The sequence below is a fragment of the Chrysemys picta genome, chromosome 16 (genome assembly GCF_011386835.1).
Source record: "Chrysemys picta bellii isolate R12L10 chromosome 16, ASM1138683v2, whole genome shotgun sequence".
NCBI lineage: Eukaryota > Metazoa > Chordata > Testudines > Emydidae > Chrysemys > Chrysemys picta.
Genome location: NC_088806.1, coordinates 29503404 through 29530828, shown reverse-complemented (window position 1 = coordinate 29530828; position 27425 = coordinate 29503404). Strand labels below are relative to the sequence as shown.

General features: G+C 43.3%; 2 protein-coding genes across 14 annotated transcripts in view; one reads left to right on the top strand and one right to left on the bottom strand.

Annotated features, from left to right (window-relative positions):
- Positions 1 to 27425, top strand: part of CADM1 (cell adhesion molecule 1) — a 293287-nt gene that overhangs the window by 249736 nt on the left and 16126 nt on the right. For 4 of the 11 annotated variants that reach the window (XM_005291392.5, XM_005291390.5, XM_065569016.1 and 1 more), the window contains 2 exons: positions 13869 to 13901; positions 27107 to 27160. The exons of 4 other annotated variants lie outside the window; for them this stretch is intronic. In XM_005291392.5, coding sequence (XP_005291449.1) covers positions 13869 to 13901; positions 27107 to 27160 — 87 coding nt within the window. The remainder of the gene's footprint in view (positions 1 to 13868; positions 13902 to 27106; positions 27161 to 27425) is intronic. 3 more of the 11 variants (XM_005291391.5, XM_065569018.1, XM_065569015.1) reach the window with 1 other exon arrangement.
- LOC135975894 (myb/SANT-like DNA-binding domain-containing protein 2) lies at positions 2001 to 4547 on the bottom strand. Of its 3 annotated transcripts, XM_065569024.1 has the most exons (3): positions 3565 to 4547; positions 3280 to 3357; positions 2001 to 2570 (listed from the first exon to the last, which is right to left on the bottom strand). In XM_065569024.1, exons 1-2 carry the CDS (start codon positions 4139 to 4141, stop codon positions 3323 to 3325), a joined length of 612 nt encoding a protein of 203 aa, XP_065425096.1. In that variant the 5' UTR covers positions 4142 to 4547; the 3' UTR covers positions 2001 to 2570; positions 3280 to 3322. The 3 variants fall into 3 exon arrangements, with proteins under 3 accessions (XP_065425096.1, XP_065425095.1, XP_065425094.1); XM_065569023.1 differs by having other exon boundaries at positions 2001 to 3357; XM_065569022.1 differs by lacking the exon at positions 3280 to 3357.

Here is a 27425-nt window from a genome sequence, read left to right as displayed (position 1 = left end):
GGGAAAACAGTTCGCGCGCTTTTCCAGTCATTGACAGCGCGGACGCCACTGTACTCCGAGCATGGAGCCCGCTGCGACCATCGCTGCAGTTGTGGCCGCTCTCAACGTCTCGCAGCTTATCATAAAGGTTTCCCTGAGGCAGATGCAGAAAAGTCAGGCAAGGAGGCTACGGCACCGCGGTGATGTCCTGAAGTCTGAGAGTAGCACAGACCTGTCAGAAAGCAGGCGACCCAGCGCCGAGGACATCACAGTGGCAATGGGTCATGTTGATGCCGTGGAACGGCGATTCTGGGCACGGGAGACAAGCACTGAGTGGTGGGACCGCATAGTGCTGCAGGTCTGGGATGAATCCCAGTGGCTGCGAAACTTTCGCATGCGGAAGGGAACTTTCCTGGAACTTTGTGAGTTGCTGTCCCCTGCCCTGAAGCGCAGTGACACCCGGTTGCGAGCTGCACTGAGTGTACAGAAGCGAGTGGCCATAGCCCTGTGGAAGCTTGCAACGCCAGACAGCTACCGGTCAGTCGCGAACCAGTTTGGGGTGGGCAAATCTACCGTGGGGGTTGTTGTGATGCAAGTAGCGAAGGCAATCGTTGATGTACTGCTGCCAAAGGTAGTGACCCTGGGAAACGTGGAGGCGATCATAGATGGCTTCGCAGCGATGGGATTCCCAAACTGCGGTGGGGCCATAGATGGAACTCACATCCCTATCCTGGCACCGGACCACCAGGCCACCCAGTACATTAACCGAAAGGGATACTTTTCCATGGTGCTGCAAGCACTGGTGGACCACAGGGGACGTTTTACCAACATCTACGTGGGATGGCCGGGCAAGGTTCATGACGCTCGTGTTTTCAGGAACTCTGGTCTGTTTAGACGGCTGCAACAAGGTATTTACTTCCCGGACCACAAAATAACTGTTGGGGATGTGGAGATGCCTATAGTCATCCTCGGGGACCCAGCCTACCCGCTAATGCCCTGGCTCATGAAGCCCTATACTGGCGCCCTGGACACTGAAAAAGAACTCTTCAACTACCGGCTGAGCAAGTGCAGAATGGTGGTGGAGTGTGCTTTTGGCCGTCTCAAGGGGAGATGGAGAAGCTTACTGACTCGCTGTGATCTCAGCGAAACCAATATCCCCATTGTTATAGCAGCTTGCTGTGTGCTCCACAATCTCTGTGAGAGCAAGGGGGAGACCTTTATGGCGGGGTGGGAGGTTGAGGAAAATAGCCTGGCTGGTGATTACTCACAGCCAGACAGCCGGGCGATTAGAAGAGACCAGCGGGAAGCGCTGTGCATCCGGGAGGCTTTGAAAGCAAAGTTCCTGAGTGAGCAGGGTAACCTGTGATTTTATAGTTTGTGTACTGAGAAGCTAAACCTGCCCCTGTTTCTTTACCCAGGTAATGTTGACTATCCTATCCAGTTACATACCCCCTTCACCCCCCCTCCAACACACGTGTCGAAATAAAAATAGTTCTACTTTGTTAAAGCACACCGTTTTCTTTAATACTGTTTTAGCGGGAATTTTTTAAAACTGGGACGCAGACTGTGGTGCGGGGCGGGTCTAGTGTTGTGATGCGAATGCAGCTTCTAAACTCAAGGATTGACAGGCTCCGCTGCGGTGGGATGCTTGTTTCAACGGAGCCTGTCACCCCTCCTGATCGGGACTGTGTGTATGGGAGGTCTATTTGACTTTGTGGCAGGGGGAGGACGGTTACAGATCCCATGCTGTGTGGCTCTGTGATCCTGTCTAAGGACCGGCGCTTAAGATCTGTAACTGCCCTCCCCCGCCACAAAGTCACAGAGCAACCCACCCCCCCCAACATTACATCAAAACAACCTCCCAGACTAACCGGGGCAACTAGTCACTGCATCACTGCACTGTGTATGTGCCCTGCTGCTGTGCCTGCCCCCGACTATGTACCCTGCCAAAGGAGACTGTCCTGTCCAATTTCCAACCCCCTTTCCCCTCCTCCTCCAAAAGAACATGATTGAAACAGTAGTTAACAGAAACGAATTTTTTATTATCAACTACACATGGCATTGGGAGGTGAAACTTGGACGTGGGCTTGTGTCAGGCGGGAAGGAAAGAACTTTTCAAATTTTGGGAAATGAGAGCCTTCTGCTACTAGAGCTCTCTGCAGGGGTGGAGTGAGAGTTAGCAGGGACTCTGCCGCCTCTCCTTCTTTGCACTTTGGGTGAGGTGGGTATGGGACTTGGTGGCGGGGGAGGGCGGTTAGAGATGGACTGCAGCGGGGCTCTGTCCTCCTGCCTCCGTTCCTGCAGAACATCCACAAGGCGCCGGAGCGTGTCCGTTTGCTCCCTCAGTAGTCCAAGCAGCGTTTGAGTCGCCTGCTGGTCTTCCTGCCGCCACCTCTCCTCCCGATCCATGTTGGCTTGGTGCATTCGGGTCAAGTTCTCCCGCCACTGGGTCTGCTGTGCTGCCTGGGCTTGGGAAGAGGCCATAAGCTCAGAGAACATGTCCTCCCGTGTCCTCTTCTTCCTACGCCTAATCCGCGCTAGCCTCTGGGAGTGTGATTCCAGGCTAGGTTGTGAGACAGTCGCAGACGGGGCTGTGGAAATGGGAAAAAGGGAGTGAATTCCTCTGAAAGATAAATGTAGTTGTGAACAAAGAACATAGTCTTTCTCTGTGAACAAGACCATGCACAGCACCTTTCACATGCGCACTCAGCACAAGGTCGAATTCTCGGCCTTCGCATTCTGTGCCTGGGGTCTTGAACAGCACATTTGAGAAGCGAGGCAGCACAACGGAATTTCTGTTGCAGGCAGACATGGTAAGCCGTACACTTGTGGCAGTTTAAAACTTTTATATTACCACTGGCCTCATTTCACATTTAAATCAATGTCAGTCCCTGCTGCCAGCAATCCGGCAAGCGGGAACTCTGCCCCTGTCCCACCCCCTCGCGGCTGTCCCCGGGAATGATCCCTTTCGGCTGCCCCTCTCCCGCCTCCACCGCGTGGCTGCAAACCAGCGGTGACAGTTCTGTAAAGGAACGGGAAAGCAGTCCCAACACTAACATTCCCCTACCTAATTAAAAGCAGGTCACCATGGCCGACATCACCCTGATGAGGATCTCCGAGAGCGACAAAGAGAGAATGCTCCGGGAAAGCCTCCAAAGACCAGGGCCGTATGCCGCCCTGCTGTGCAGAGCAATGATCCCCGAGTACCTGATAATCTCGTGGCGCGGCAACGTGTCGTACTTCGGAGGACCCAATAAGGCCGCTCTCCCCAAGAACCTCATGCAACGGCTTTCAAGTTACCTCCAGGAGAGCTTCATCGAGATGTCCCAGGAGGATTACTGCTCTATCCCCGCACATATAGACCGCATTTTACTGTAGCTGCAGTAGCAGGGAATACACAGTAGAGCGGCTTGTGCAGGACAATCACTGAAAACCGGACATTGCTAGATTTCTTTTCAAAACTTGCACTGCCCCTTACTAAACCGTTAAGCGCCTAGGGCACACTAATCATGAACAACCCATTCTTTTAATTGTTAATATTCCTGTTTTGTTAAAAATAAATGTTTAGATGTTTACAACACTTACTGGCTGATCCTTCACCAGATTCTGTGTCCGGGGTAATGGCTGGGGACGCTTCGTAGGGGATCTCTGTAAGGGTGATGAAGAGATCCTGGCTGTCGGGGAAATCAGCGTTGTGAGATCTGCCAACTGCCTCGCCCTCCTCATCTCCTTCCTCATCTTCCCCGTCCCCTAACATGTCTGAGGAACCGGCCGTGGACAGTATCCCATCCTCAGAGTCCACGGTCACTGGTGGGGTAGTGGTGGCGGCAGCACCGAGGATGGAATGCAGTGCCTCGTAGAAACGGGATGTCTGGGGATGGGATCCGGAGCATCCGTTTGCCTCTTTGGTCTTCTGGTAGCCTTGTCTCAGCTCCTTGATTTTCACGCGGCACTGCGTTGCATCCCGGCTGTATCCTCTCTCTGCCATGTCTTTAGAGATCTTCTCGTAGATCTTTGCATTCCTTCTTTTGGATCGCAGCTCGGAAAGCACGGACTCATCGCCCCACACAGCGATGAGATCCAAGACTTCACGATCAGTCCATGCTGGGGCTCTCTTTCTATTCCCAGACTGCATGGCCATCACTGCTGGAGAGCTCTGCATCGTTGCCAGTGCTGCTGTGCTCGCCACGATGTCCAGACAGGAAATGAGATTCAAACTGGCCAGACAGGAAAAGGAATTCAAATTCAAATTTTCCCGGGGCTTTTCCTGTGTGGCTGGTCAGAGCATCCGAGCTCGCACTGCTGTCCAGAGCGTCAACAGAGTGGTGCACTGTGGGATAGCTCCCGGAGCTATTAGCGTCGATTTCCATCCACACCTAGCCTAATTCGACATGGCCATGTCGAATTTAGCGCTACTCCCCTCGTCGGGGAGGAGTACAGAAGTCGAATTAAAGAGACCTCTATGTCGAACTAAATAGCATCGCAGTGTGGACGGGTGCAGGGTTAATTCGATTTAACGGCGCTAACTTCGACATAAACGCCTAGTGTAGACCAGGCCTAAGTTCCTGCAGTTTTATACTGAAGCTTATCTTCCTTTCTTCCCAGTATAGGGTTTTGCAAGTGAAATCCATTTACAAACTAGCATCATTGCAAGAATTATGTACAGTAGTAGTGTAGAAATATACTACTTAAAAGCCTCAAAGGACAATACATAACTTCTAATTGTATTGCCTCCAAAATACTGAAATGTTCTCTCATAGCAGGGATGGCCAAATGTACTGACCCTCCGAGCCACATACGATAATCTTCAGTAGTTCCAGACCCAGGGCGTGCCTGCTTCAGCCCTGCAAGGCACATCTGCCGGGGCTCAGGGCTTCAACCCCACTTCTGCTGAACTCCCAAGCCCCGGCAGACAACTCCCATGGAGCTGAAGCCCTGCGATTCTCCTCCTCTCAGGGCAGAATCCCGTAGCCCCACCACCCCAGTCTCGTAGGTGGAGAATAGTGGGGAGGTGTGGGGGGGCTCTGCAAGCCATACTTTAACTGAAAAGAGCCGCATGCGGCTCTCAAGCTGCATTTTGGCCATCCCTGGCATATAGTCTGAATACTGGTGATTGACTTTGTTCAGAGGTGGTAGAATTCCTTTTTTCATGCTTAGTCTTCCACCCAAACCAATTCTAAGCATTTTTAAATGGGATTCCTCAAATCGGGGGAGATTTTATCTCCATTATACTTCAACTTCTCTCCCTTCATTCCCCACACAAGCTGGGGGCACACTCAGCTGCCATCGCATGGAAGCTGAGGGCGGTTCTGCCAGGACCCCGTCTTCATAAGAAAAATGAGCTGTGTTTGAGAGAGTTTTCATTGGCAAAGCTCCTATTCTCTGCATTTACACTGCACTCCTTACCAGATGCCCCCTCCAGTGTAGAGAACGTGATTCAGGTACTGAAGATGCTTTGAGGGCTCACTTTTTCTACCGTAAAAACGGGCCTAGGAAGGGCCCATTTGTGCTTGGGCATGTTCAGTAGGTTCTTCAGCCATAGTCTCCAGTGGCAAACACCTGTTTTGATGATTCGTATAAAGCCATACGTGCTAGGCGGTGTTGTACAGCCATTACAGGAGAGCATGCTTTCTACACCAGAGAGCTTGCATCGCTATAACAGATAATATATTTTGTTACAAAATATAGCCCTTGATCTGTACAAAATTCCTCCCCAGCCCATTAACAATCCCTGTTCAGTGCTGCCCCCTTGCCAGCCAGCCAGCCACTGCTGTCATCAGCCATGCTTCACCGGCCAGCCATGCTTTCTTCTCCATACTCTAGATGACAACCTAAAGGCAAGTCTTGGCATGCCTTCATTGTCCACTTCCTGAGCATAAGTGTCTCTCTCACTCTCACACTCGCTCCTGATGTGACTGTCAAAGCTGCTGGCATGGACTTGACCTGATCAGTCAAGCTGAACTCTGGAAACAGTTCTGTAGTGCTGCGGGGAAGTCATGGAGCGTCTGAAAGAGCACAACCTTTAAACCATTTGCTCTGAATCTGCTGCTTTGCTACTTACGATTTATCACATGATGGTTTGATCTTTTCAGTACCTACCCTGATTTTCTGACCATCCTTTGGCATTTCAGCTGTTATCACTGGCAAAACCTTTTTTTTATCATTTCAAATTGTCCTCGTGGCTTTGTGCATTAAGATGTACAATATGATATGGCAGAGCAAACTGCATAATTTAAATTGCCCCTGGAGTCCTCACTTGAAATACTGTTTTTGGACAGCTGTTCTATCCTGGGAGTTCTTAATTTTTTTAAAAAATCCTTCTCTTTGGTCATAATGTAGTATAAAAAAATGGTCTGCCTTTTAAAGAATTTTTATCCTCTGTAGAGCTAATTTTCTTCCCCCTCAGCACATAAACAATTAATTGTGTACCTGTACAGTCATGTTTGTTGCCTCCTCTGCTATTGGGACTTGCGTGTAACATGGCAGCCGTTTTAATGGAACGTGGGATGTACTTAGCATACTTCTAGGGAATCCCTAGTGTTGCAGATTACATGTTTGAGTCTATATTGCATGGATGTTCCTTTATAACTTGTACAGAGACTCGAGTGCAATCCTGTAGCAATATCAAGGCTCCTCAGCAACTCCTCACGTCCTGATCCTGGACTGGCAGGTTTCATATCAGATGACTTGCCTTTAAAATAATTGTGAAATCTTTTAAAATGTATTAAAACATTTTTTTAAGTTAAAGAGATGCTGGAAGGTTTAAAAATAAACACATCCTTATTGGTGATACCATAGATCCTCAAACTGTGGATCGGTACCGTAAAGTGGGTCACGGCCCCATTTTAATGGGGTTGCCAGGGCTGGCGTTAGACTTGCTGGGGCTTGGGTTACAGGTTCCCCGCCTGGGGCTGAAGCCTTTGGGCTTTGGCGTTGCGCCCCCTCCCTCCCCCCCCCCTTTGGGGTCATGTAGTAATTTTTGTTGTCAAAAGGGGGTTGCAGTGTAATGAAGTTTGAGAAACGCTGCCATAAATGGTTAAAACCAAATGGTAAAAGTAGAACAAACTTTTCAGTTTTTCTGCTGTTTTAAGTTTAAGCATTAGAAAGTAAAATTATTAATCTACTTCCAAATCTTATGTAAATGCTCCACTGTTTAGTTTGCAAATACCGGAGGAGGTTGTTGAAGTAGAAATGAAGTATTTTTCATACATTTTCACTTAAATGCTAATGTTTTATTAGTATTCCGTTTTGTGAAATTTTAAATGTGGGGACTAAACAACTTGACTGTCTTTTTATATATAAATAAATAAAGTAGGTGTTGCCAAACCTGGAATGATTTCACACGTAAATATTCTGTAGGCTAAAGCTACAGTGCTGGTGCCTAAAAATTCCAAGGATTTCCTGCCTTCCCAGATGAATTCCTCTGAATAGCACTGAGTTCCTGTCTTAAACGCTCTTCCTGAAGGACAGGTTAAACTTAGATTCTGAAACTAAGTCAGTGGAAATTTTTTTTCCATCTTTGCATAGGTATCGAATATAAAAATGGGAACTCTTGTATTCATGAGCGAAGAAAAATGTTGCATCATTTTAAAATTGGAATTTACATCCTAGAAAACTCATTTAAAATGATAAATCTATTCCCGCCACAAGTTTGTCCTCTTCCTGATTTCAGCTGCTAGTGTGATGAACTACAGCTGCCTGGGATTTATTCCAGGAGTAATCCAAAAAAGTTATAGGTGGGAAGTATGCAGTAAAACGTATTCTTTGCTGAAAGGTATTTTGAGCAATAGGTTTGTGGGAGGTTCAGAGACCGTGTGGATTAATGGGGCTACATATGTACCAGTGGATGTGGAAGCTTTGTGCCTAATCGGTTACTATTGCTGACACTTTGTGATGCCGGTGTTGCTGTTCAGATGGAATTTAATGGATAAATGGAAAACTTATTTCTTTCCCATGAACTTCTACAATGGATGATGCTGGTTAATTCCAACCTGGTCTGGGCAATCTACAGATGGCCCCAGCAGCAGTTTTGTCTCCTTTTCTGAATGCTTCTTTAAAGATGCAGCAGTGTATACAACTTGACATTTGAAAATCAGAAAACATGAATCTGAAAATAAGAGCCTCGCAGTACTCTGTCGTTGTAAACTTTGAATGTACACACACACAAAGCTAGGTGTTTGGTGCTACGCAATGCTTCACAGGCTGGTGCAGAGATTAACACCGCTTAGTCATTCCTTTCCCCAAATTATTTATTGTAGCATTCTTGGTTTCTGTAGAAGCTTCCCTGTGTCCCTGATAAAATGTCAGGTTAATTTACCGTTAACATCGTACTCCTCTGACATTTTCATCCAGGATGTGACCACATTAAAGGGGAAAAGGGAGAGAATAACCTACATGCCTGCAAAGAAATAACTAAGCCAGTCTTACCCCACTGCTCTGTCAATAACAGCCAGAGCACTTTGATTTGTTTGTTACTTGTTTGTGATGAATAAAGTACTGCAGCAATCATTTTTACTTAATTGTGTATCTTCAGAAAACTTGTCTATTTTGAAGCAAGAGGACTAATGGAAAAACAATAAAACTGCTTATTCCACTTCTCCAACAAGATATAGTCTAACTATCTACTTACTATTTTGTTGAGTTCAAAATTCACAGGGCTTCTCCATGACCGCTGGTATATCTAGTAGCTTCCAATATCTGTGCATGCTGTAGGAAGAGTCCTCATTCTAAAATAATAGCTACTAAACCCCTTATCCTGCAAAGAGAGGAGCATAGGCAAAGGTGTGGAGCCTTTTTAACTTCAGGGAGCTCTGTGCAGTTTCTCTTAAATTTTCTTTGCAAGGCTGGGGCCTAAGCAAGAGTGCATATTGTAGGGCTTTCTTGAAGAAATGTTAAAAATCCCAGACCAAGTTGCAGCACCAGACCTAGAATTCTCTCCCCCCCCCCCCCCCCTACACAAAGTTACTCAGCAGATCCTGATTATTTTTGTGAAACATCTGGTCTGCAAATGAAGCTGTCTCGGGGGTGCAGTGCAGTACACCTCTGCAAAAGCTTTGAAGCCAACTTGGAATTATTTTACAAAGCATGATCTTACAGTATCAAACAGAGTCCATTCATCATTCTTCTGGGAAGACTTTAGAGATAAAGGATGGCTGCGGCTCGGCATTCTATGTAGGCTTGAATTCACCTCATCCTCCCTCCTGCCACCATTCAGTTTAATTGAAGTGTAACATAAATGAAATGAAGCTAGGCATTAGGTCAGTGGAAATTAATAGATTTTTTTTTTTCAGTATTCCTTTTACTATCTCTTATGGATTTGAAATAAACCGGAAAATAATATTCTTTTCATAAATACAGAGCATTCATTACTTAGGGCATTGCTGTAAAAATGGTAACATCAAGGGAACTCATGCTTGCCCTGGCCTTCTAAATGTGAAGAAATCTGAAAAAAGCAGATGGAACACGATTTCAGTGAGTCTGATTAGAAAGCCTATTGGCTCCTTTTTTACTTTAATGAAGGAAATAAACTAGAAAGGAACTATATTGTGTTTGTACTACTTAGTTTGGTTTAAAGACTGACATGTGAAATGGGTGCAGTTGAACCTTATGTGCACTTTTAGATGCTACTCTTCTATCCATTCCTGTATGGGGTTTGTTTTTAAAAAGCCCCAGCGGATCTGTAGCTTCTTAAAGATAGTAACACTGCAGTTCAATTGGAAATAGAAAAAGCATTTTAAGTTTAGGCATTTAATTTTGTTCCTAAGATTTTCGTTTTCATTTATGCTGTTCATTCTGTTCAAGACTATGGACTAATTTATGGATTCGCTTTAAACCCGCAGTCTGTCACGCTCAGTGAACAATTTTCAGTTGGAGAGAAGCCATGTGAAAGAATGAGAATGTGCCACAGTGGAGCGCTTGTGCCACTGTTTCAACTAAATATTGCCCCACTGCCTCTGAAGCAATGCATTTTTTTGCTACTTAGTTAAATGGCTGGTGTCTAAAGACTTGAATGTTGCCAGTGTTTTCCCATTTTGCAGATACCTTCATATTCTACCACAACATAATGTGTATTAGAAGTTTAATTCAGTCAAGTCCTGGTCACGGTAAACTGAGTGAGTCCTATGTCTGATGCTAAAAGGAAGTCAATATTAAGTGAAATATGCAACTTTATATCAGCGGAGAAATTCCTTCCTGGGATACCATGTTTGATGATACTCATAAAACAGTCATCTAGTGCAGTGTCTCTCAACCTTTCCAGACTACTGTACCCCTTTCAGGAATCTGATCGGTCTTGTGTACCCCGAGTTCCACTTCACTTAAAAACTACTTGCTTACAAAATCAGACCTAAAAATACAAAAGTGTCACAGCCCACTGTTGGTGGAAAACCTGCTGACTTTCTCATTTTTACCATATAATTATAAAATAAATCGATTGGAATATGAATATTGTACTTACCTGTCAGTGTATAGTATATAGAGCAGTACAAGTCATTGTCCGAATGAAATTTTAGTTTGTACTGACTTCACTGGTGCTTTTTCTGCAGCCTGTTGTAAAACTAGGCAAATCTCTAGATGAGTTGATGTGCCCCCTGGAAGACCTCGGTGTACCCCTGGTTGAGAACCGCTGATCTAGTGAACACAGTAGGATTATGGATGTGTAGAACTGGAAAGGCCATTGGATTGTTTTTACTACACCACATAAAACAATTTTAGCTGAGCCTTACTAATTAAAATCCTGTTTTGTTTTACCTTAAGATTAACAATGCGTTTACTCCGCCTCAATGTTTTGTTGTATTCTTCCTTCTATCCTCTGTACTCACCTCAGAATAGAAAACATCCAGTGTCAGCATCATAGGATAAATTTCATTTTCATAAAATTCATGTGATTGTTGCTATCCCCCATCACTAGGGGACCTGATCAAATGCCTGCCAAAGTCCCTGAAGACTCTCATTGACTTCACTGGACCTTTAAACTAGGAAAACAACACACAGCTTCCTCCAGAATTTGGACCGTAAAGTTAATCAGTGGGGTGACATGGTTATCCTCAGTATGAAATAAAACTAAAAGTGGGTAACCATGCTAAAATCCAGAGAATTAGTTTAAAAACTAGTCAACCCATGGTAAAATCATAAGATATTCTAGCAGTAGCAGCCCCCCACAGTCTTTCCTGTTACTGCTATATTTCTTCTCTTACACCAAGCAGAACAGTAGTGTTCTTGAGTGATTTATACACCATTTTGCATATACTCATTAGACTCATATCAAAGGAGCACCGCAAAAGGCTAATTTTCTCTCTCTCATGATGCAAAATAATCTTCCTTAAGCGTGTGTTGTTTTAAATCTCTGAACATGAGATCATTCCTCTGCAGTGCAGCATTGTACCATGCGTTAAAAGAAGTAAAAATATGTATACAATCCTTGTTCTGAAAGAAGATGGTGGAGTTGAGAAGGACCTCCAGAAAGCACGTTCTAAACCTTTAACTGGTCTGTGTTTCCTGCTGTAATCATCCAATCCATTTGCTAATCATAACTTTACCATTCCAGCTGCAGCAAACATGTTGTTTGACTTGGATATTTGTTCTCGCTTATAAACTGCTTGAGAACTTTATTTTTGTAAAGCTGTTGGTCTCTGTCCCCAGAAGAGGAAGCGAGATGCACTGTCCAGTTCACACTGTTTCTTGACTAATATCTTTTCCAGCATATGAGTAAAAGGTTGCTTCTAGCACAGTTTTATTTAATCTTAATGCTGACATAACTTTTTTTTATTTCAGGAAGACAGTAAATTGAGACTGTTTGTAGATGCCAAGATGGTATCTCAAGAGTTGACAGTTCTGTAATTCTTTCTAAACAACACTCCCTACCCCCACCTCCATTTTTCCTTTCACCATTTGCTTGTTTAAAATAAGGCATTATCACAATGCTGCTTCCAAAAGAATAAAGGCCCACTCTTGTTCTCATTTTTGTTTTGGAAGGCTTCCATGCTGCCTTCACCAAAGTTCCCAGCATGAGAACGAGTGCTAGCATATTAAGAACGTGTTAGATTTGATTGCCAAGATAAGAACAGTATATGTTGGCAGTGGGAACAGATTAATGATGGCTTGATAATCTGTCATGCAAATCTTGGTGTAGAGTTTGTTAAATTGTGCTTTTTTTTTTTTGCTTTGATATTTAAAGTGTGCAGACTTTGAATCTGTAAGTATTGTGTACTCCTTGTGTGATTCTCGTCTTCACTGATGGTCCAGAAATTCAAACATAGACTGTCCTTAGCTAAATTACACAGAAATAGCCCTTCATGCTTCCTATTGCTTATTCTGAGTATGGAAAGACTACAGTTCCTATGGTTCTGAGGAGAGCATGTTAATTGAGGGGGAACGCCTATGTGAAATTGTGTACTGTAATTCTAAAACTAAACTTCCTGGCTAGTTTATAGAAATTATATGTTTTGGAGTGCTGCTCTGCACTTTGACATATGCTTTTGTTCATTTAAACATTGCCTTTGTAGTCCAAATGTCGTCCTTTGAAGCCCCTTTCTGATGTGACTGACCACATCAATATTTTACTGAGAGTTTGCGAATATTTTTATAAGTATTGACAATTTACAAATATATTCTGAATAACCAGCCTATTCTAGCATGCAACCAACAAATGCATGTAGTAACAATTTTCTGACCCATTCAGCATAGTAATGGGAGTCTGAAAGTAGAACCGGGTGTAAGTCAACAAATGGAGATGGATTTGCCATTTACAGTGTTGATGCTGAATAGACCCAGTTAGAATAGGGAATTTTGGGGAGATAATCTAATTGCCAGGACACTCAGAGCTGAGGTGGTAGGAAGTTCATCCAAAATACAGTTTAGTCTTTATAAACTGTCTATATGTTCACATTAAGCAGCAACTCCAAAAATATTTCAAAAGCCTTTAACAAAGCTTCACAGTTTGATGTGAAGCAAGTTTTCAAAACCAATATATTCAAGGTTAGATGAAAACAATGCAATATATTTAACTTGTAACATATGACACTCAGCCTCTTGAAAAATAAATGCTTTCTTCAGAGCTTAGCATAAGACTAAAAAAGAATCAGAGATCAGGCGATATTTCTCAGCAGAGGAACTGGCGATCTCCACTTGCCGCCCCAGTATTCTGTGAAGACTTGTGCTTTTCAATCAAATGAATGTCTCATTGGTGCATGATTCATTAGAAACCAAGCAAAAAGGCCACCTACAAATTTAATAAGTGTTTCTGAGTGAATGTGGTCTGTGAACACACTGTGTGCTAGTCCTCATCATCTCCCTGTTGCTTAATTGTTACCTCCTGATCAACCCTAAAATGTGCTGGATGCTGAAATTAAACCATGCATTATAGCACTTCTAGGTTTCTTGGCATCAGCTGGAGGAGGGGAAACTTGAGGCTGATTGATTGACTTCTGATTGGCAATGAAGGACCTGGGGTGAACAGGCTGGAGGGGAAGATTTTAGTGAAGGCAATGTTTGAATGTATGAAACCATTTCCAGGCTTTTAGGTCTGTCCTAGTTTTGAGCATCTGTGTTTTGGGAGTACTCAACCAAAGAGTTGACACTGTTGGTGTTCCCCACATTTCATGTTCCCCTTAGCTCTTGACCACCAGTAAATATCCTCCTGGCAAGACTCCAGAAAAACAAAGAATTTACTGTTTTCCTCAGGCTCACAGCTTTTGAATTCAAGGCATGTCCTTTAAACAGTGCAACTCACTTCAAATGCTTTTTGCCTTTCATTTTATTATTGCTTGTCACGCAATGTTCTTTGAAAGCTTGCTCATATATTATCTGTTCCATTTTTTCCATTTTCCCTTTTTTTGCATGCCGTTCCTCCTGTTTCTTCCCTTCCTCCAATCCTCTGTTCCCGTGTGTAGACACAACGGCGACGACAGAACCGGCAGTTCACGGTTGGTATCACATTCCTGTTTATCTACTTTCTCAGCACTGCTGAGTGGCAAGACAAGCTTGGGGGTGGGGGGGGAAGGAAATGTAGTCTTCAAGGGAAATCATGTTTCAAGTGGACTGATCTCATAAATATAACATAATTTTTAAGGCTTGAAAGGATGTCTAGTCTTGTCATTTCTGTTGAGTTTAACCACCAATTGTTACAGTCCTAGACTAGCAGCAATTCCCCAAACTGATGGAAATGGCATGCATGTAAGAGCAGTACAAAGGGAGCGACTGATTTTTAGTAATCCTTATTAGTGGGGTAATCACATCAGAGATTAAAAAGAAATCTGGCTTTTGAAAATGTGAACTCAAGTTTAATTTTTTAAGAGATGCATAAAATTTTCAGTAGTGTTTTTGGTTTGGGAAGAACTTGAATCCCTTAAGTCTGTTGGAAACAAGTGATATTTTTGCTATTCTGTAGATGTTCCACAGAAGACCCTCTCATCTCATAGGTCGGGAGTAAAGTTTTCATCATCACCCTGTGAGAAGAGCTTTTTAAAACAAACACCAACACTAACTCTTCTTATTGTCATAGCAGTCTAGCAAACCAATCCTTGTCTTCTGTTCAAATTAGTCTATCAGCTTGACAGCTTTTCTTGTTCCCTATTTTTAAACCATGTTCAAATACTCACTTCAGGCCAAAATTCCAGCATACAAAGAGCTTGGCACAAACTACTTTCTTTTTTAAACAAAATGACACCAAATCTGACAATTGTAATGAATTCTAATCCATATTTTGGAGGGAGTAAAGGGATTAATATTAATTTTTTCACTTTGGTAATGCAACTGTTCCATGTTTCACTCTGAAATTTGATAAGCCAATACATCCATAATGTGGAATAATCACTTTCTCATCTAGTGAGACATATCTTCGGCAACAATGAAGGGAGGGGGACTGAGATATTAAATGAATATGATGATAATATACAATACAAAAAGGAGGAAAACAGTCCTTGTCCTGAAGAACTTGCAATCTAATTTGCAATACATTTTTTTTTTCAATTTTTTCAAGAAATCTTTTTAGGATGTTTTCATATTATTCATACACTGCCCACCTCCCCCTCTGAATTATGATCACAGACAGGGTCTGTTAAATGCTACACATTTTCACATGGTTACAGCGGTTTTGTCAAGCCTCCTGGTAAATGAATGCATTTCTAGCAGCTGCAGCAGGAGAAGCCATTGTAAAGTAACAAAGCCCAAATGACCTCATAAAACAAAGACTACATTGAACAAACATTCAAAATCAGATGAACGCAAAAAGTTATGGAACCTACTGATCATTAACATTCGAGGAGAGATTAAAAGAACTAAATATGAATACAGTGGTTGGGTTAAGTGACAACTAAGGGGTGGATATAACTGATGTGTCCAAACTGAGGGAGGAGAACTATTTAGAGGTGTACAAGAGGTTAGAACTTCAACTAAAACTACAGGCAAATACAGATGAAATATGACTATGGACTTTTGAAAAAGTCAGCTAAGCAAAGTTGTACAACGGTTGAAAATACACATTCGGAGATGTGCTGAATGACTTAACTCTAGCTCTTTTCTATTTCTAATCTCCAATTCAGGAATCGATTGAAATATTAAATTTCAGATTCCTAGGATAGTGCGCCATCGTGCCTCTCTTAATGTTGCTCCACCACACCCCAATCCTAATCATTAATCGGTTTTATCCAGAATTTCCTGATTTAGTGACTCATCTCAGCCCTCCAGGCTTATTTCTGTGTCATTTTGTTGAGTGACTGATATTACTTTCTATTTGACATTTTAAAATCCCTTATACTTTCAGGGGGACTGTGGAATTTAAAAATATCTTGGACTAATTAGGATGACAAAGTTAGCAACAAAATGCCTAGCCATAAAAATTAGGAGTGGTATTTCCTAAGCACTCAGTGTTGGCCAAATGCTGCCTAGGAGTTTTAACATGGGCTTCTCGGGAGCAGAGTTCGGCCAACACTGAGCGCTTTTGAAAATCCTACTTGTATTTCTTTCCTACTCCATAGGCATCCTCTGATCACCGAGGATCTCTTTATATTGAGCCTCTATTTACTTGCTCCTCTCTTCCTGATCTCATTATCAAAGTCTCTGTGCTACAGAGGCCATATCCCCTGGCAAAAGAAGTCTGGACATGTACCTTTACAAGGCCAGTGCATACTGCTCCTTGAATAATTGGAAGTCTCTAGAGAAATATAGGGAGGCTGCATGAGTTTTATCAAGTGCCCCAACCGCTGCTAGGACAAGAGCAAGGCCAAGACTGAGCCCTGAATTTCAGTCCTCCTGATAATAGTGCACTCAGCACCTACTGAGATCACCAGAGAGGTCCTACTGTTCATGCAGTTTAAAACAAAATATTTGAAAGACTTCTCCACCTTGATTTTTACTACATCTGCCAAGTCATAAGCTTGAGATTGTTTCCATAGAAACCATTGGCGATATTAGAAACATCCGAAATGGAGCAGGATGTTCAGGGAATACACATGGCTTGACTGTGGAGTAAATCAAGTTCTTCCTTTTTTTTTCCTTTTACCAGTGTGGTTTGATTGAATAGTAACCATAGCGAATTGTGTGAAACCCGCTCACCGTAAAGATTTTAGGTTACTGGTTCTCCTGATGCTTGATCAGTACTTTCCAGCCAGAGAAGAGTTGATGGGTTGGAGGCTTTTCCCATTTTAATTCCTCTTGATGTTAAAGCAAAAACATTATGGGGATGCCATGCCTCAGACCTTAGGGATCTGTATAAGAAAAGCTTAATATATCCGGTTGTAGGATACCTAGTTCATATAATACCCAACATTTGTACTAACATCTCTTTGGTGTCTGTCTGAAATCCTAGCCGTTTGCAAGTAAAGCTGTTCTTTGCGTCACTGTGGGGAGAGTTAGAAGGGTCTGCCATTCTGCCAACTAGGACTAGTAAACTAAACCAAGGTGGACATCTTCTTTGTCTGAAATAACACTTTTGTTGATCTCTGGAAGAACCTGGGCTAGTGGGAGGGAGCCCCAGAGGTATCAAAATGAAATCATTAAATCCATAACTGTTGTGAAGGGTTGATATGGGTGTTGATGTTGCAGAAGGAAATCTCATTGGAACACAGTTGCAGCAAAATAACAAATATTTGTTAACTAGATCTACTAATAGCTTTAATTCTTTAACTGCCTTGAGAGGGCTCCATTACCCCAAGAAGCACTTGTTTTTCAGTATGTTGGGCTAGGTCTACACTACCCGCCTGAATCGGCGGGTAAAAATCGATCTCTCGGGGATCGAATTATCACGTCTCGTCGGGACGCGACAATCGATCCCCGAATCGACGCGCTTACTCCACCAGCGGAGGTAGGAGTAAGCGCCGTCAACGGGGAGCCACAGAGGTCGATTTTGCCGCCGTCCTCACAGCAGGGTAAGTCGGCTCCAATACATCGAATTCAGCTACGCTATTCGCATAGCTGAATTTGCGTATCTTAAATCGACCCCCCCCCCCCCCCCGTAGTGAAGACCTGCCCTTAATCTACAGGGGTGAGAGTTGTCAGTTTTTATCACAGAAACAACTTGAATGACAAGATGTGCTAGGCAAACTAGCTCTGATAATCTTTTCAGCCTTAAAAATTTACCTGAGCTCCACAATACCTTCCTCTCAAAGTGTTCTTTCCCTAGGAAGACTTTTGGGTTTCTTTCCAAGCTTGTGTTGCTGGAGTGTGTATGGAGTATACCAGATGTTTATGTATGTTGGCCATTTGTTCTTACCAATCTGAGTGAGCATGTACACGAATGATTAGAAATGCATGGGCATGATATAAAACCAAATGGATTTTCTCCAAAAAACACTTAAAATTAATTAAAAATTTAAATACAATAGATTGGTAGTAAAGAAAATGTGACTGTAAGAGTGGAATTTACGGCTAGTGAGACATACAAAACTACAATCTCTGAAAGGTTTTTTTGAATGATTATGATTTTTGGAGTGTATCCTAGAGGCCTGGAAAGGAGGAGCCACGTATGTGAGTGTGTGTATGCACGTGTGAGAGTGCGTGTGTGCATGTAAAACAATAGCCAAAAGAACCCTGCCATTCCTATTTTCTCATGGTACAGAATTTGCAGCAGTAATGCATGAGTGACTTAAAGCACGAACTTTATTAACTCTTCTGTTTAAAAATGAAATAACTAAATTTTCTTGTGCATTTTTTTCCTTTCTCTGCACTGTTCATTATCAGAACTCTAATAACAGCATGGTCATGGCTGGCAGTAGTGCTTGTGTTTCTGCTGCACTGCGGTAAACTGGTTTTACTGAAAATTTTTAAAAATCCGCTTTCCCTTTTTATTTTTTCACTTTAGTGCCAGTGGGGCTGAAGCTCCCCCATGCATTTTGAAATCCCAATTCCCTGTATCAATAGAATTAATATGAGGGTTGAACATTGTGGAAGCAGAGAAAGAACTGACAGGAAGGGGATGCAGTGCATGACAGTTCTCTCTCTGCTTCCACAACATGGTATAACAATGGCAAAAATAATTAGTTAAACATCTAATCCCATAGACTTTGGAGAATAGGCCGGGTCCATTCTCCCCCATCCACCAACATCTAAATTTATTTGCTTTAACAGTTTAAAATCTTTGTTCCATGGTAGGCTTAGGAGCTTAGCCTCATAGGTCATCTACCCTTTAAGAAACGTCTCTATATAATTGCCGAACTCATTCTTATACCGCCTATATAAAGAGAGCATGTATCTGCGGCCATGCTTTCGTTCATCATGCACGGTGTTGCCACGGCAAAGACAATATCTGAACTTTATCATTTTCTCAAGTTCTTACCTCGAGTCAGTTTTAAACAAACCCTAAACCAGTTTTAAAAAATCATTTAAAAACCAGTGCACATTGTACTTCACTACAAATGGCATATCTGTTCTACATGTGTACATATTTATCTGAATACATAAAAATAACAGTCAGAAACTGTAATTCAATCAAGGGATCCTGCTAACAGCATACACATTGCAAAAGCACACCCTGAAGAGGCTAATGAATGGAGGGGAAGTTATTGATGGCATTTCAGCTATAATATTTAGCCAGGGAACAGTAGGTTACCATTTTAGTGCAGACAGAACTCCCACGAATAATAGCAAGGAAATAAATTGGTTGGAAAAACCCCTCCTAAAGCAGACAAAGAAAGAAAGAGACAGAATTTCATAATAAAATGTCTGTGACACCAAAGTCTGATTAGAGGTTGAGGGAGGAAAAAAATATTCTCCATCTCAATATTGTAGATATTCATGCTAGCTAAGGAGGGGAATAGGTAATTGGTAGCACATGAGGGGTTTTTGATGTTGATGGTAACACAAATGTCCAATGGGTTAAGTTACTGTTTCCTTTCTAACAGTTCCCCACTCTGAAAATCAGGCTTAAGATGGCATCCCAAACTGAGCCATCCAAAAGCACTAACCACTTTTGAGAATCTTGGCCATATAAACAGTACAATAACGAACAATCTCATGCTGGCTTCTGTATTGATATAATAGGGCAGCAGTGGGTGCCTAACGGCTATTTGTTCCATTTGAAAATTCTCCCCTTAATGTATAACCCTAATAGTAAATAAAATAATTTAAAATGTTACCTTGCACATCCAATTCTTGGGGCAATTTAAATAAAATGTCACAAAGATCTTTACGTATGTTTTAAGATGTCTGTCGACTGGTGTAAAATGATTAACATAAAATAGAGCCATAATTTGATTTCCTGTCTTATAAGGAAAGAAAATAATTGTTGCTTTAAAAAATAGAGATTAATTACGGGACGCTACACAATGTTATTTTGTCAATATAAATCTGAATAAATAAATGGCATACTAACGTAATCACTTAAATATCTGTACCTGGAAGTGCTTAAACTTGTAACTTGATGTTTTCACCTTTTTAAGTTTTATTATTTGGCAGCAAAATTGCATTGGAGTGAAAAGTTAACTTTCATTTATTTAAAGAAGCTGCAGAAGACTTAGCATACATTTTAATCAGAAATGAAGAGAAAGGACTTTAATAGTCGATATGAAAGTTTAATGAGAAAAATCAAGAAGTAATTTACCACATATTTAAAATGCCTCGCAACAGGTTTTAATACTGTTCGGTGACATTTTTGAGTGTACCAGGTGCAGGTAGAAACTGAATTGCTGAATTGTTAAATTTCCTTTTGAAAAAGATTCTTTGCTTCATAAAAAATGCAACGTTGCCCTTTTTTCATTATTGAGAAAACGAAGTTCCCTTTAAGTGAAAGAGAACACTGTACAGAAGCAATTTTAGTGAGATAAAAATTGAATGGCTGCTCTTCAGAGCACAGGTTTGCATGTCTAATTCTTCTGAGAGTCAACTCTAATTATATTTATACAAAGATGATCATATTATAGTAAAAAATGTGCAGCTTCCTGAAATCTAACAGTGGCGCGAAAACAAATTTCGTGCCATTAATCTAAATGGTTTTCTACGTTAGTAGATAATTCAAGCAGTAGATTCCAGATGAAGTGGTGTATTTTGAACACTATGTCATTGAAAATGACAGTTTCATCTATAATGAGGTGTATGTTGACTGTCTGCTGCTTTCTAATGGGGAAATTTTGCAGGTCAACAATATTGTATAAACATCTTCATCTTTAAAAACAACAAGGAGTCTGGTGGCACCTTAAAGACTAACAGATTTATTTGGGCATAAGCTTTCGTGAGTAAAAACCTCACTTCTTCGGATGCATCCAAAGAAGTGAGGTTTTTACTCACGAAAGCTTATGCCCAAATAAATCTGTTAGTCTTTAAGGTGCCACCAGACTCCTTGTTGTTTTTGTAGATACAGACTAACACGGCTACCCCCCGATACTATCTTCATCTTGTTTATAAAAAAACACCTCTATACCTTCTTCCTAAAATCTCTCTCTCTCAAAAGAGAATATGAAGTAAACACAAGCTCTAAACTCCATTTTTGCCATTCCTCAATAGCAACTATGCTTATAGGAGCATATATAACATTGATACTCATTGGACCACGTAAATGAGAGGGATTAACTTTCTGAGATTTGCAACTATATTGTTAAGAGCAACAGAGGGTCCTGTGGCACCTTTGAGACTAACAGAAGTATTGGGAGCATAAGCTTTCATGGGTAAGAACCTCACTTCTTCAGATGCAAGTCAGAAGTGAGGTTCTTACCCACGAAAGCTTATGCTCCCAATACTTCTGTTAGTCTCAAAGGTGCCACAGGACCCTCTGTTGCTTTTTACAGATTCAGACTAACACGGCTTCCTCTCTGATATATTGTTAAGGTGCTTTTTGTTGCCCATTTGTCATTATTATTTGAATAATGGTAATGTGTCTTTATACAATGGATAAAATCATTTCTGCAAGAGAGCACTTTCAACCAATGAAATCTCAGGAGACTTGGATGATATTTCTGCTCATACAGCTAAGGCCCTGTCCACTCTAGGAAAGAGCAGAAATCTGTTGCCAGCAGTTTTTAGGTAATCTGGTTCTGGCCCTTGTCCATGCACAGCTGATGTGGTCAGCAGCAGTTCAGCTAAAACCGTACTACTTCTTAGTGTATATAAATCTGAGTGTACATTCTTTGGCATCCAGTCACTTGCAACAGCAGTTAATTACAAGTACCAGTTTACTTCATCGCACTGGGTGTTATCCCTTAATTAAATAGAGTTCTTTGACCTTCAGATACTTTATTGGTGCTGACACTTTAACAAAGTAGTAAAGAATAAGATTGTCCTCGCGAAACCAAATTTTCTATGCTTCCCGTCAACCCCTCAAAAAACCTTTTTTCAAACACATTTTAAAAAGATACGACGGTTCAAACCAAAGCTAGTTGGGTTGTAGTGGTAGCTTGCAATAGCTCTTAGTATTTAAAGGTCACGGAAGGGGTTTATCCTGCCTAACTGCTCTATCAGCTTTGAGGATACTTTTCCACAAACGGATCAAGTTTTGAAATTTAAAAAAAAAATCATTTTCCATATCAGATTTTTTTCACTGAAGATAGAACCTGCAATCTGCTTGTAAGGCTGCTGTGCAGTTTTGAAATGTGTTCTTCTTTGAGTGACTCCACATGTCCATTCCACTGTAGGTGTGCGTCTCACGCACAGTTGTGGAAGATTTTTTTTTTCCCCTCAGCAGTACCCATCGGGGTAGTATGAGTGCCATTTGGTGCCTCACGCCACTGCATGCAGGTACAAAGGGCCATGCTACCTGCAACCCCACTTAGTTCCTGCCTCCTGTTAGTAACAGTTGTTAGAGCACCGAACTTTGTATCTGCAAGTCTTCCTCCTTTTAGTGTACACGGTGTCTGTAGAATTAGTTTTTAGGCTAGTGTAGTGTTTGTACATATTTAGAATAAATTTAGGATAGTGTTTCTCGAGAGTGGGCTTCTGAACCTGGTATTGGACTAAATGCCTCTGTCTCCTGGCTTTCAGGCCTGTTACTCATGTAACAAGTCTTGTGCCCGTGAGCAGCCCACGCCCCATCTGCCTTACGTGTCTGGGAGAGGGGTATGTGAGTGAGAAATGTCACGTTTGTAGAAGGTTCCAACCCCAATCGAAAAAGGATCGGGCTGCCAGACTCAAGTACTTGCTTGTGGAATCTGTGCTTCGCCTGCCATCAGAACCTTCCCGCTCTGAATGCGTGTGAGCACGTAAGAGTCCGTTACAAGTGCTCCCCCTGTTAGGAGTCCAGAGGCAGATCCTTGTTGCTGGCACTCAAAAAGAGACAACGTGAGTCTCCCAAACACTCTGTATTGGGGCCTTTGAAGTCTATGGTGAAGGCACTTGAGCAGAGGCAAGAACTCAGAGGTGCCCTCAAAGAGGAGGCATCCCCAGACACAGTCAGTCAGCCTGGAGGGATTGCTGACTCCAGAGGCTGGGACAGGTCCATTGCAACCAATCCCCAAAGGACCAGCACGCGTTTCGGTACCATAGACTCCGGAGCCCTTTCTGGTGCTGTCTACAGCCAAGGCTTTCGAGGCAGCCAGAGAGTTGCTTAACCTGTCGGTGGCAGCTGCCCCTGATGTTTGGGTATCTCGCCTGGTACCAGGATTGGAAGCACATGGTCCCAGTTCCAACCCCAGAGCACCATTCAGTACTGGTGGCTTCTGTAGTTGTGGCCCCTTGCCATAGGGCTCTATCTAGAGGAAGCCACCAATGATCTCACCGGTACCCCCATCTCCAGACTCAGAACTGGCCTCCCCAGTACCAATGGGGTCAGCTCCACTGTGATCGGAGGTAACAGAGTCCGTTGGATCATGTGTGTCTTGCCCCAAGCATGCCCAGCAACCCGCAGTGGGGGTGCCTACCCATCATGGTATTGGCCACAGCCGCAGCTCTCTAAGGACAGTGGCCTGCACATAGCCGGGCCCTGCCTCCATATCAATGGCCCCTTTAGAACCCTAGGGGCTTCCTTCCATGTTCTAGAGTCTCTTTGCTCCCTTCCCACTCTTACACATTACCTAGATGCTGAGAGCATCTGCAACAAGGTCAGTCTGCCCTCCTCCAGAGTCGTGCAGGCGGAGCTGCGTGCACAGGACTGTCCTGTGGAGGAATTAGAGGAGGGGACCTCCTCAACAACCCTGAGCTGCCGCCTCTTCATCATCTGATGAGGTGGTAGTGACTGAGCCAAGCTCTCACCGTCCCGTTGATTTCAGAGCTCACTGAGACTTGGTTGAAGAGGGTGGCTGTAGCTCTGTTTCTCCAACCAGAAGAGGTACAGGAGAGGGCATGCAGGCTTGTGGACATTTTAGCCTCTGGAGGACACTCTAGGGTAGGTCTCCCTATTCATGAGGCTATCCTGGAACCTGTCACGGTTTTATAGCAGACCCCATCTTTCCTGCCAACCACTACTAAAAGGGGTGGAGAGAAGATAGGTCCCTTCACAGGGATTCGAGCACTTCTATAATCACCTTCCTCCAGGCTCCCTGTTATTTGCTGCTGCTGCTAAATAAGAGAGACACGAGGCCTAAAGGTCTAAAGGAAAAGAAGCAAAAAAGTTAGACCAGTTCGGCAGGAAGCTTTATTGCACAGGAGCTTAACAGCTTAGGGCCTTTGAAGTATCCTGAAGTTCAGAGACAAACTTCCTGATGAGCCAAAAGCAGGAGTTCATTTCTATGGTGGAGGAGGGCAAATTGGTTGCCAAGACAGCTTTGCAAGCGAGCCTGAATGTGGTGGACTCTGTGGCTCGAGCAATGGCTTCGATCATCACTCGGCATGTTCATCTTGGCTGCAGTCATCAGGTCTTCCCCCACAGGTGCAACAAACCTTTGAAGGCCTCGCACTCTTTTCCGATAAGACAGAGGAGAGGCTTCACAGTCTTAAGGATTCAGGGGTGACCTTTATGTCTCCGGGGACTTACACACCAGTGGCAATAAGAAAGCCGTTCCATCCAGAGCTTTCCCAATACCTTCATCCCTTCTTGCCACATACCCAGAACCTCTCCACAAAGAGTAGAAGTTACAAGAGGTGACCATCTCCTCCCTGCTCTTCTGCAGCTGCCAGTTCTAGGCAGATTGGGTCCCCTGAACAATCATTTTGACCTGTTGGTTAAGAGCAGTATACCCCTCCCCACAGTGCCATCTTTCCCCACTCCAGTCACCTATCCCATTTCCTAAGTGTTTGTTTGGACTCGCATCAACATGGACCAGTGGGTCTTATGGACAGTGGAAGTGAGGTACGCCCTTCGATTTATTTCTGTACCCGTCACTCTTTGGGGACCACTCTGACGAGAGCATGCTACTTCAGGAGATTGTCTCCTCTCCTCATGGAGCTCATGCAGGAAGTTCCATGCCCTTCAGAGAGCAGGGATTTTATTCCCATTCCTTCCTAATCCCAAAGGCAAAGGGAGTATCAGGGCTATTTTAGATCTAAAGCAGCTAACCAAGTTCCAAAAGACAACACAATTCCGGCTGGTTACTCTAGCACCTGTTACTCCCTTCCTTAGATTCTAGGGACTGGTCTACTGCTCTTGATTTAAAGGATGCTTATTTTCATGTGGTGATTCACCAGAGCCACAGAAAGTTTCTCAGATTCATGGTCAATGGAAGCCACTGCCGGTTCACAGCAGCCCCTCGCATCTTCACAAAATGCATAGCTGCAGTAGCAGTATCCCTGCGAAGGCCAGGAATCTGTGTATTCCCCTACCTGGATGACTGGCTAGTGAAAGGCTGGTCCAGGTCTCAGGTATTCTATAGTGTAGCCACTTTTCAGTCTGCTTTCAACGCACCAGGGTTCCTAATCAGTACAGAGAAATCTACCCTGACACCTGTTCAAATAGAATTCATTGAGGCCGTCCTGGACTCTACAAATCCCAGGGCTTTCCTGCCGGAGCAGAAGTTCCAGTCAGGGCAGGTTGTTGCTCATGATCTGTCTGAATGTGGTTCAGAATTGCCTCAAACGTCTAGGAGAGATAGTGGTGTGCATGACGTGGTGCAGCATGCCAGGGGGTTGGCTAGCCCTTGTGTACTCACCGGCCCATCGTCAGTTGACCTGGTAGTTCAAGTATCTGCTCAGATCTTGTCCTCCCGGGGCAGGGGTAGAACCTGCAAGTGTTGACGAGGGAGTTTCCTTTTGCTCCTCCATAAGTCACTCACTCTAGTCACAGATGCATTGGATCTAGATTGGGGAGTTCACTTAGGTCCCCTTCAGACTCAGGGCCTTTGGTTTCTCGAGGATCTAAATCTCCATATAAATATTGGGGCACTTTGGGCCATCTGTTTGGCTTTTGTGGTGTTACTTCTGTGTATCGAGGGGCGGAATTTGTTGGTACTCTTAGACAGCGCGGAAGCCGTGTTCTAAGTATGCAAACCAGAGGGAGCCCATTTGACAACATTATGCCGGGAGGCAATCCTCCTTTGGAATTTCTACATCGCCAGTTCTCTCAACCTGAGAGCTGCTTACCTTCCAGGAGTTCAAAACACTCTGGTATACTGCCTGAGCAGGTCGTTTGCAGATCACCGCGATGGTATCTGAGCCCAGATGTGTCCAGGTCCATTTTCTAGCAGCAGGGAACTCGCCAAGTGGACCTGTTTACAATAAGCGCAAACAAAATGTCATCTTTTTGTTCCTGAGCAATTCACAGCCCAGGTTCACTGACTGATGCGTTCCTCTGACCCTGGTCAGAAGGCCTGTTGTGTGCCTTCCCTCCAGTTCTGCTCCTACCCAAAGTCTTGTCCAAAGTCAAGCAAGATTCTAATAGCCCCGGTGTGGCCAAGTCAACATTCACTCTTCTTTGAGTAGTGTCCCTATGGGTGCTCACTGTAGGTGTATTTGCATCCCTGCACCTCTAATTGGAGATTTTAGGTAGCAGTGTTTGTTCGGCCCACATGTGCGTTCTCCCTCCCTGCTTGAGTCACCTACAGTGAAATGGACATGTGCAATTGCTCGAAGGGGGAAAAAAAACCTATCTACTTCTCTGTAACTGTTTTTTAAGATGCGTTGCACATGTCCATTCCATGACCCACCCTCCTCCCCCTCTTTATCAGAGCCTTTCTAGTAGGAAGGAACTGAAGGGGGGTCGGGGGCAGCGTGGCCTTTTATACCTGGATGCAGCAGTGGAAGGCACCAGAGGGCACTCCTGCTGCCCTGATAGGTACTGCTGAGGGAAAAAATCTCTTGACGCTGTGTACGAGGCGCGCACACAGTGGAATGGACATGCACAACACATCTCAAAGAACAGTAGTTCTGGAAAGGTAGGGTAACCTTTTTATCCAAGATATCCATAAATTGATAAAATGCTGTTTGTGTCAACATTGGCCAAGGATTTCAATTTGTATTGTAACTAGAAATAAAATTTTACATACACACACGTGTAATCTAAATAGAACTGTAATAAAGTGATACATCACACCATTTGACAGTTAACAATCAAGGTTTGGGAAGGGTTTTTGCATGCTGTTATGGATGAGTGATTTTGAACATTCACCTTCATGTTTCATGTGTTTTAAATCGTGTAGACTGAGGAATCTTTCTGACAGTCTCTCAGTACTAAAGTAGACGATTGGAGAACTGCATTTACAAGCTAATCTATTCAAACCATCCAAAGGTGGCAAGTGACTGACTCACTTTTTTTTCCAGTAAACCCATCCTCAATTGTTAAGTGTATTATTGTTGTCCCTTGAGGAATATAAAGAAAAACGAGTTTGTTTTTACTTGTAAGGCTTTACTCGGTTGCCAAATTCCGCAGAGGAACTGGACTATGGGGATCTCTCAGGTAAGGGCGAGTAATTAGGTAAAACAGTGTTGTGTTCAATCTGTGGATACTGCGTCCACTTTGATTTCTGCATCTTGGCCATTTTGCATTGCACAGTTGCTGTTGTGTAGCAATGAAATATAGAAGCCTGTCTTTTAGAAATATACTTGTTTTCTGCTTCTTTTTTCCTCTCTCAATATTGGCATGCATTTACATATTAACATATTTCAGAATGGGGGCAGGGAAATGTATGCAATACGATGTGATTCATATTTCAGGTTGTCAA

Coding starts and splice junctions, on each gene's coding strand:
- LOC135975894 (XM_065569022.1), bottom strand. CDS start 4,141: ATGCAGAGCTCTCCAGCAGTGATGGCCATGCAGTCTGGGAATAGAAAG. Junction 2,571..3,564: donor ATCTGGTGAAGGATCAGCCA/GTAAGTGTTGTA, acceptor CCATTTCCACAG/CCCCGTCTGCGACTGTCTCA.